At 44.9% G+C, this 10,867-nt stretch overlaps 1 protein-coding gene across 2 annotated transcripts in view; it reads right to left on the reverse strand.

Annotated features, from left to right (window-relative positions):
• The window catches only part of LOC119320090 (1-aminocyclopropane-1-carboxylate oxidase 1-like), a 40,604-nt gene extending 38,761 nt beyond the window's left edge, over window positions 1-1,843 (reverse strand). Inside the window, exons 1-2 of one of the 2 annotated variants that reach the window (XM_037594221.1) lie at window positions 1,559-1,843; window positions 1,211-1,440 (exon numbers count right to left, since the gene is read on the reverse strand). In XM_037594221.1, coding sequence (XP_037450118.1) covers window positions 1,211-1,440; window positions 1,559-1,690 — 362 coding nt within the window. In that variant the 5' untranslated portion in view covers window positions 1,691-1,843. The remainder of the gene's footprint in view (window positions 1-1,210; window positions 1,441-1,558) is intronic. The other variant, XM_037594222.1, reaches the window with a different exon arrangement.
• Between the last annotated feature and the right edge of the window lie 9,024 nt (window positions 1,844-10,867).

Below are 10,867 nucleotides of genomic sequence, written 5' to 3' on the forward strand. Positions count from 1 at the left end.
GCATGTATGAGGGCCCGCTACGACGCTCCGGTGGCATTGCTACCCCCCAGGGCCCCCGTCCCGCCTAACCCTGGAGCGGTTGACCACGAGATCTAGCCTTTTGACTTCCCACGGACGGGCTTTGACCAGTGGACCTCTCCACCCGGTTGTGTTAGGTCGGCCCAGAGGGACACCCGGGAGCAACATCCGGGCCAAAACCACAGCTACATCCACTCCGTGTAGACCCGACGCGTCCGTTTCCCCCCTCCAGGTGCCGGCGGCGGCGCCGTCCATGAGGGGGGGCACACCGCGGATGTGAGGGGGGTCACTCTCTGGAGACGGGTGTCGGGCATTTGCAACTGCCACAAAACTTCTGTCGGCATAGCTGTTTTTGATTTTAATAAAATATAAGGATCTATATTTAAAAGAACATGACCGCACATTATTAACGTGCTCGAAAAAATACAAACTATATATATATATATTCATAATATATGAAAAAAATACAAACTACATATATATTCATATGTATGTTTATATTTAACATGCTACATGTTAGTTGATATAATAATACACAAAAAAGCATTAAAAAATATGTACGGAAAAAAAATCTAACTATGCCGATGGCCTAGCCGTCGGCATAGATCCGACCAGCGTGCCGCGGATCACTGACGTGGCAGATATGCCGACGGCAGCCGTCGACATAGGCTCTGCATGGTGCGGCCTGGATCAATGACGTGGCCTGCGGACCTATGCCGACGGCCCCCGTCTAGGCCGTCGGCATAGCTCTGACGCCGTTTGCCAGGGGGTGGCCAGGCCCCACGTGTATGCCGACGGCCTTCGTAAGCCGACGGGAGCTGTCGGCGTATATGTAGCTAGGCCGACGGCCGTTCTATGCCGACGGGTGCCGTCGGCTTATCTCTGCGTAACCCGACGGCCTTTGTACGCCGACGGCCAGAACCAGGCTGTCGGCATATCTCCCAAGAAGCCGACGGGGGCCGTCGGCATTGTTCTGTCCGTCGGGGTATGGCCCTGTTCCGGTAGTAAATAGACTGCTTCGTCAGTACAAAGCAAAGCAAGCAAGCAGCAAAAAGCACACCGGAGTTGAATCTGCGACTAGATAATTTCTGTCGAAGCTGGTGATATATATCCCTTGGTCTCTTATGTTATTATACTTAGTGATCTAAGTCGCCGTAGTTAATTAATTAAGTAATCACGCGCGCGTGCGTACCTATAGTGGTGGTCGAGGTCGGGCAGGTCGGCGAGGTTAGAGGCGGGGAGGTGGCGGACGAAGATGGTGCTCTCCCAGTCCACATCCTTCACGTCGGCGCCCTTCTCGCCGGCCTCCAGCGTCCACGCCGCGAACTCCTTGAACTGCTGCTCCCGGCACGCCGCGTAGTGCGCCTTGCTCACCCGCTCCACCTCGTTCATCAGCTCGTGCGAGATGCCATGGTTCAGCAGCTGCACACATATACAGTCAGTTAATCATGTCCAGAAAATACATCAAGAATCATCAAGCACTACGTTTATAAATCACTCTGCTATAAGAGAATTCTATGTATGTGGGGGGCAGTGGCACCTCGAAGAAGCCCCAGTTCTCGCAGGCGTCGCCGATGACCCCCATGGCGGCGCCCCTCTCCTCGGTCTCCAGCTTCTCCATGTTGATCACCGGGAAGCTCAAGGAGGCGGCAGCATTAGCAGGAATTGCCATCGCTCTCGATCTGATGTCTCTCTCCGTCTTTCTACTCCCTCTCCCTATCTGTATGCGTGCTTGTGCTGGTACGCTGAAGCAGAGAGTGTGTGTGCGCTCTGAGGCCGGCGTGGGCGCCCAATTTATAGGCGCGCGAGAGAAGGCTATGACCTAGCCGGGGACGTACTACGAGATTACGACACAGCTTATATGCTATACGAGATTAGTTAGCAGCGTGCGTGCCGCAACTTCGTGTAGCTTACCGGCGGATCGACACACATACTCTAACCAAGTTGTCTCCAAGCATATCGCTTCTTGCTAATCAATATATACCCTGATGGAGACGCGGGTGTGGCAAGGTCTCAGTAAAGTGATATACTAGTACTCGCTTCGTCCCAAAATAAATGACTCAATTTCACACTAACTTTATTCCCTCCGTCCCAAATGAGTGACTCAACTTTACACTAACTTTATCTTCAATTAGTGTAAAGTTGATTCACTTATTTTAAGACGAAAGGAGTATATAAAAGAAGAAAAAAGACTAAAAAGAAAAAATCGCACCGATCTCCATGCAGGGTCAAACAAATATAGCATCGACTTGGACTGTTAGATATAACTAAGTCTCAATCGACTAAGACTTAGCTGATTCTGTAGATACCTAACCTAAGTGGACGAGTAGTGTTGGCGAACTCTGTGACGTACGGATGGAGTTGACAATGACAGACGTTAGGCCTACACCTGATGGAGACGGAGCAGTATGCTATGAAGCTAACCTAAGTAGTGTTGATGAACTCTATGAAGTACGGATGGAGTTGTCTCCCACTTTAGAGGCTGGTAATGACAGAGATTAGGCGTAGTACACCTGACCTGACCCAGGCCACATGTAGTGGAGTTCTGCTGTCAACAAATATATGGCACTCCTCCAACTTTACATCGATCACTTTTGACTGCTGCTGTCCGGGGACACCGGTCGATTGTGTCTGAAACATGGCACGTAACTCGATCTATCCATGGATGGATAAGCAGCTAGAGCCTAGAGCTAGTAACTTCGAGCGCTTACCCGATGTCCTACTCAGCAACAGTCAGCCGCAGTAGCTAAATAGCATGTAGATCACTTATTGTCCTGACTCCTGTGTGCCGGTCGACACAAAGCGGGAATGGGAGCACAGCACTCCTGTACGCATCAAAGCTGCATGGTGCATCGCAGCTGGACCACCAAACCCCGGCCATGTCCCATATCCACCCATGGATGGACAGGTCGAGCTAACCTCTTCGTCATCCCTGGTCTGATCTCCGCTATGATCAGCGTGTCCAGTCCTCTCCCGTTTGATTTGTGTGAATTCTTTCCTTTCTCCTTTCTCCCTCATGATAGGGGCCGGGTTACCAATGGCATTGTCCTAAAACTTATCTCGAGCAGTTCAAAGGAACAGCGGATGGTGGGGAAAAGAAGGATCGAGCTCTACGCATCACCGGGAAACCCACCACGAGCACATCACTATCACACCACTGGTGGGATTACCACTGGTGGGATTGTGTTTGGTCTATGTCCAAATTCGCCATGCGAAAAATTACCTAGCTAGTATCTCTCATAGGAAAAAAGACTAGCTAAAACATGGTTATGGTTTCACTTGCGGCGAGTTGCTAACATTGGCTAAAGTCGTGAGGCCTCGTTTGACATGGAGGGATTGAGGGGGTTTTCAGAGGATAATCCCCGGGAAACCCCATAAAACCATGATCCCCATCTGATACGTGGGGTTTGCACAACCCAACCCCCTCCGATCCCTTCCAATCCTCTCATACCCACGCGTTTTACAACCCTCTTCGATAGAGTTGCGAAAGCACAGCCTCGAGCACAGCGGCAGCGCACGCCTCTTCCATGCTCCGCCTACCAAAAACGAGTTTTTCCAGGAAGAGGATTGGATGTGAAGGGAATTGAGGGGATTGGGTGGAGGGGAGTGATCCACCAAATCCCCTCCAATCTTCACCCCTCAAGAGACCTAAAAACCCCTCTTGTCAAACGAGGCCTGAAGTAGAGTTTCTTAACCGCACCATTGTGCATACGTACGTTAGGGAAGAGGATTTGTAGCATGCATGAACTAGGACAAACAATTTTGTGGCCACCCAGTTGCGTTGTGATTCCTAAATTTGGATTGGTCCCATGTGTTTAGAGCTAAATTGGTGTAAATAGGGTCAACGCATGCAGCTTTTTGTCTCCCACCACAAAGAAGATTTGGCGGAATCTAACCTGGGGTTAATTGCAAATCTTTGGACGTTGTGAATGGTACCATGGGTGACTTTTCTGTCGAATTTCATGTGTGATCGAAAGTTGATGGTTTTAGGTAGGCTCTGGTTGCAGTGTATGGTGCAGCACAACTGGTGTTCAAGCCTGACTTCCTCGCAGACCTGGTGCGGGTTGATGAGAGGTTGCCCATTTTCGTCGGTGGAGACTTTAATATTATTAGGTGGAGAGAAGAAAGGAATAATGATAACTTCGATGGTAAGTTGTTGTTTATGTTTAACGCCATCATTGAGAATCTGGACTTGAGAGAGATTGATCTCACATGCAGGCAATACACTTAGGTGAACAATTTGAAGAACCCAACATTTGAGAAATTGGATTGGGTTCTAAACAATGTCGAATGGAAGCAAAGTTTCCTATTGTAACAGTGCGAGCATTACAAATGGGACCCCTTCTTGTTGAGTCCGGTGATGCGACTCACATCGGAAAAAAATATTTTCTCTTTTAAAATACATGTTTTGAAAGGGAGGGCTTCCTGGATTTGGTAGCCAGGGAGCGGGCTAAAGAAAATAGAGAGGATTCAAACGTGGAAAGTGACAATATAAGATTAGACACTTGAGACAATTCTTGTCGGGCTGTATGAAAATGAGAGTGGAATTTATAAACTGGAAAAAGAGAGGCTTCTCCATCCCATTAGAGACCTAGATTTAAAGGTCGAGGTGAGTATTCTAGATGTGGCGGACAGCGGGGCCAAAAGAGGCTGAGGAGAGGCTAGCGAAGCTTCTTAGAAAGGAGGAAATAAAATGGGTTCTTAGAGCTAAGGTTCGACAGGTGGTTCAAGGAGATAATAATGCTTCGGTTTTGCATCTGATTGTGAATGGAAAAGATGGGAAGAAGGAAATTATCCAACTAGAACAGGATGTGGTTATAATTGTAGGGCACGGGAACCTAAAATTTTATATCTCAAACTTCTATGTAAAAACTATTTGGGGCACTCGTTGAGAATTTTGTTTCCCTCAACGAGGGTGTGGTTGGGGGATATATCTCAACTGGGTGCCAATGAGAATCAAGTGCTCATCACTCTATTTACAAAAAAGGAGGTGGTCGATCGAAGCATAGCACAAATGAAAAATAATAAGGCACCTAGCTCGGATGGATTTGCAACAAAGTTCTATAAGAAGTGTTGGGATGAATGTTATGTCGTGTATCTGGTACCCATGTTCATCTCAATGAACTGTATGCCATGTATCCCCATGATTAAAGGGGGCATAATGCCCATGTTCCATGATCTTTTAATGGCTAGCTTCAATTATTCAAACTCAACTTCAAGACAATTACTTTGTTACCAAAGAAGGAGGAGACAGTTCGCATTCAGCAGTTCACACTGATCAGTTTTCTCAATGATAGCTTTAATACCTTTACCAAAGTCGGTACTAATCACCTCACACAGATTGCACATATTGCAGTTCAGCCGACTCTAACGACATTCATGCTTAGGCGACATATTATAGAGGGTGTGGTCGGGTTGCATGAAACTTTGGATGAAATTCCCTCGAAGAAACTTGATGGAGTTGTCTTCAAAGTGTATTTTGAGAAGACTTATGATAAATTTAAGTGGCCATTCTTGCAACCAGCTTTGTGTATGAAGGGGTTTGATCCGGCCTGGAGGAAGCAACTCGAATCCTTTATACAAGGAGGCAGCATCGGGATCAACGTTAATGATGATATAGGTCATTATTTCCGGATGCAAAAGGGACTGAGATAGGGGGATCCGATGTCTCCTATCATGTTTGATGTCATTACCGATTTGTTGGTGGTCCTTATTGGTACAACCAAGGACCGCCATTTAGGTTGGCTCGTCCCACATATTGTGGGAGGTAGGGCGTCCACACTACAATATGCGAATGATACAATTATTTTCATGGAGCATGATATGACAAAAGCTAGAAATATGAAGTTGGTTATTTGTCTCTTCGAACAACTATCCATTTTGAAAATAAATTCCAATAAGAGCGAACTCTTCTATTTTGGGTGTGCCAAGGATGAAAAAGAAAATTATAGGAATTTGTTCGGTTATGGGCCGGGATCCTTACCTTTTAGTTACGTTAAATTGACCAAGAAAGAATGTAAGTGTGAAGATTGATTTGAGAAGAAGCTAAGCTCTTGCAAGGCCAAGCTTATATTGGGGAACGTAGCATGCAATTTCAAAAAAAATCCTACGCTCATGCTAGATTTATCTAGGAGATGCATAGCAAAGAGAGGGCGAGAGTGTGTCCACGTACCCTCTTAGACTGAAAGCGGAAGCATTAGATTAACGCGGTTGATGTATTCGAACGTCTTCACGATCCAACCGATCTAGTACCGAATGTACGACACCTCTGAGTTCAGCACACGTTTAGCTCGATGACGTCCCTCGAACTCTTGATCCAGCAAAAGGTCGAGGGAGAGTTTCGTCAGCACGACGGTGTGGTGACGGTGCTGATGATGTGATCCGCACAGGGCTTCGCCTAATCACTACGACCCGGAGGAGTAAACTGTGGAGGGGGCACCGCACACGGCTAAGAGAACAATTGATGTGCCTTTGGGGTGCCCCCCGCCCCCATATATAAAGGATGGTAGGAGGAGGCAGCCGGCCAGGAGGGGCGCGCCAAGGGAGGGAGTCCTACTAGGACTCCACTCCTAGTAGGATCCCCCCCTTTCCTTTCTTACCAGAGGGAAAAAGGAAGGAGAGGGAGAGGGAGATGGAAAGGGGGTGCCGCCCCTTCCCCTAGTCCAATTCGGACTGCCATGGGGGGGGGGGGGGCGTGCGGCCACCCGTTGCGACCCTCCTCTCTCTCCACTAAGGCCCATGTAGGCCCAATACTTCCCCGAGGGGTTCCAGAAACCTCTTAGTACTCCGGTAAAATACCCGAACCACCTGAAACCATTCCGATGTCCAAATACTACCTTCCAATATATGAATCTTTACCTCTCTACCATTTCGAGACTCCTCGTCATGTCCGTGATCTCATCCGGAACTCCGAACAAACTTCTGCACCAAAACACATAACTCATAATACAAATTCATCGAACATTAAGCGTGCTGACCCTATGGGTTCGAGAACTATGTAGACATGATCGAGACACATCTCCGATCAATAACCAATAGCGGAACCTGGATGCTCATATTGGTTCCTACATATTCTACGAAGACCTTTATCGGTCAAACCGCAATAACAACATACGTTATTCCCTTTCTCATCAGTATGTTACTTGCCCGAGATTCGATCGTCGGTATCCTCATACCTAGTTCAATCTCGTTACCGGCAAGTCTCTTTACTCGTTCCGTAATGCATCATCCCATAACTAACTCATTAGTCACATTGTCTGCAAGGCTTATAGTGATGAGCATTACCGAGAGGGCCCAGAGATACCTCTCCGATACATAGAGTGACAAATCATAATCTAGATCTATGCCAACCCAACAAACACCTTCGGATACACCTATATAGCATCTTTATAATCACCCAGTCACGTTGTGATGTTTGATAGAACACAAGGTGTTCCTCCGGTATTCGGGAGTAGCATAATCTCATAGTCAGAGGAATATGTATAAGTCATGAAGAAAACAATAGCAATAAAACTTAAGGATCATTATGCTAAGCTAACGGATGGGTCTTGTCCATCACATCATTCCCTAATGATGTGATCCCCTTCATCAAATGACAACACATGCCTATGGTCAGGAAACATAACCATCTTTGATTAACGAGCTAGTCAAGTAGAGGCATACTAGGGACACTCTGTTTTGTCTATGTATTCACACATGTACTAAGTTTCCGGTTAATACAATTCTAGCATGAATAATAAACATTTATCATGATATAAGGAAATATAAATAACAATTTTATTATTGCCTCTAGGGCATATTTCCTTCAGTCTCCCACTTGCACTAGAGTTAATAATCTAGATTACAAAGTAATGATTCTAACACCCATGGAGTCTTGGTGCTGAGCATGTTTTGCTCATGGAAGAGGCTTGGTCAATGGTCCTGCAACATTCAGATCCGTATGTATCTTGCAAATCTCTATGTCCCCTTCCAACACTTGCAAATCTCCCTCCTTGACTTGATCACGGATGCAGTTGAAGCCTCTCTTGATGTGTTTGGTTCTCTTGTGAAATCTGGATTAATTCGCCAAGGCAATTGCTCCAGTGTTGTCACAAATGATCTTCATTGGACCTGATGCGCTAGGTATTACACCTAGATCGGATATGAACTCCTCCATCCAGACTCCTTTATTTGTTGCTTCTGAAGCAGCTATGTACTCCACTTCACACGTAGATCTCGCCACGACGCTATGCTTGGAACTACACCAACTGACAGCTCCACCATTCAATATAAATATGCATCTGGTTTGCGACTTAGAGTCATCCGGATCAGTGTCAAAGCTTGCATCAATGTAACCATTTATGACAAGCTCTTTGTCACCTCCATAAACGAGAATAATATGCTTAGTCCTTTTCAGTTATTTCAGGATGTTCTTGACCACTGTCTAGTGATCTACTCCAGGATTACTTTGGTACCTCCCTGCTAAACTTATAGCAAGGCACACATCAGATCTGGTACACAGCATTGCATACATCATAGAACCTATGGCTAAGGCATAGGGAATGACTTCCATTTTCTCTCTATCTTCTGCAATGGTCGGGCGTTGAGTCCGACTCAACTTCACACCTTGTAACAGAGGCAAGAAACCTTTCTTTGACCGATCCATCTTGAACTTCTTCAAAACTTTATCAAGGTGTGTGCTTTATGGAAGTCCAGTTAAGTGTCTTGATCTATCTCTATAAATCTTGATTCCCAATATATAAGCAGATTCACCGAGGTCTTTCGTTGAAAAATTCTTATTCAAGTATCCTTTGATGCTATCTAGAAATTCTGTATTATTTCCAATCAACAATATGTCATCCACATATAATATTAGAAATGCTACAGAGCTCCCACTCGTTTTCTTGTAAATACAGGCTTCTCCAAAAGTCAGTATAAAACCATATGCTTTGATAAAACTATCAAAGCATATATTCCAACTCTGAGAGGCTTGCACCAGTCCATAAATGGATCACTGGAGCTTGTACACTTTGTTAGCACCTTTTGGATCGACATAACCATCTGGTTGCATCATATACAACTCTTCTTTAAGAAATCCATTAAGGAATGCATTTTTGACATCCATTTGCAAAATTTCATAATCATAAAACGCGGCAACTACTAACATGATTCAGACAGACTTAAGCATCGCTACAGGTGAGAAGGTCTCATCGTAGGCAACTCCTCTCGCAACAAGTCGAGCTATGTCGATAGTAACATTACCATCAGCGTCAGTCTTCTTCTTGAAGATCCATTTATTTTCTTTGGCTTGCCGATCATCGGGCAAGTCCATCAAAGTCCATACTTTGTTCTCATACATGGATCCCATCTCAGATTTTAAGGCCTCAAGCCATTTCGCGGAATCTGGGCTCATCATCGCTTCCTCATAGTTTGTAGGTTCATCATGGTTTAGTAACATGACTTCCAGAACATGATTACCGTACCACTCTGGTGCGAACCGTACTCTGGTTGACCTATGAGGTTCGGTAGTAACTTGATCTGAAGTTTCATGATCATCATCATTAGCTTCTTCACTAATTGGTCTAGGAGTCACTGGAACTGATTTCAGTGATGAACTACTTTCCAATTCGGGACAAGGTACAATTACCTCATCAAGTTCTACTTTCCTCCCACTCACTTCTTTTGAGAGAAACTCCTTCTCTAGAAAGGATCCATTCTTAGCAACGAATATCTTGCCTTCATATCTGTGATAGAAGGTGTACCCAATAGTTTCTTTTGGGTATCCTATGAAGACGCATTTCTCCGATTTGGGTTCGTGCTTATCAGGTTGAAGCTTTTTCACGTAATTAAGCATTGCAGCCCCAAACTTTAAGAAACGGCAGCTTAGGTTTCTTATCAAACCACAATTCATATGGTGTCGTCTCAATTGATTTAGATGGTGCCCTATTTAATGTGAATGCAACCGTCTCTAAAGCATAATCCCAAAATGATAGCGGTAAATCAGTAAGGGACATCATAGATCGCACCATATCTAATAAAGTATGGTTACGATGTTCGGACACACCATTATGTTGTGGTGTTCCAGGTGGCGTGATTTGTGAAACTATTCCACACTGTTTCAAATGAAGACCAAACTCGTAACTCAAATATTTGCCTCAGCGATCAGATTGTAGAAACTTTATTTTCTTGTTATGATGATTTTCCACTTCACTCTGAAATTCTTTGAACTTTTCAAATGTTTCATACTTATGTTTCAAATAAGTAGATATACCCATATCTGCTAAAATCATCTATGGAGGTCAGAAAATAATGATACCCACCGCGAGCCTCAATACTCATCGGACCGCATACATCGGTATGTATTATTTTCAATAAGTCAGTGGCTCGCTCCATTGTTCCAAAGAATGAAGTCTTAGTCATCTTTCCCATGAGGCATGGTTCGCAAGCATCAACTGGTTCATAATCAAGTGATTCCAAAAGTCCATTTGCATGGAGTTTCTTCATGCGCTTTACACCATTATGACCTAAATGGCAGTGCCACTAATAAGTTGCACTATCATTACTAATTTTGCATCTTTTGGTTTCAATATTATGAATATGTGTATCACTATGATCGAGATTCAACAAAAATAGACCACTCATCAAGGGTGCATGACCATAAAAGATATTACTCATATAAATAGAACAACCATTATTCTCCGATTTAAATGAATAACTGTCTCGCGTGAAACAAGATCCAGATATAATGTTCATGCTCAATGCTGGCACCAAATAACAATTATTTAGGTCTAAAACTAATTCCGAAGGTAGATGTAGAGGTAGCGTGCCGAGGGCAATCACATCGACCATGGAACTATTTCTGACGCGCGTC

Source organism: Triticum dicoccoides, chromosome 6B, assembly GCF_002162155.2.
Source record: "Triticum dicoccoides isolate Atlit2015 ecotype Zavitan chromosome 6B, WEW_v2.0, whole genome shotgun sequence".
Lineage (NCBI taxonomy): Eukaryota > Viridiplantae > Streptophyta > Magnoliopsida > Poales > Poaceae > Triticum > Triticum dicoccoides.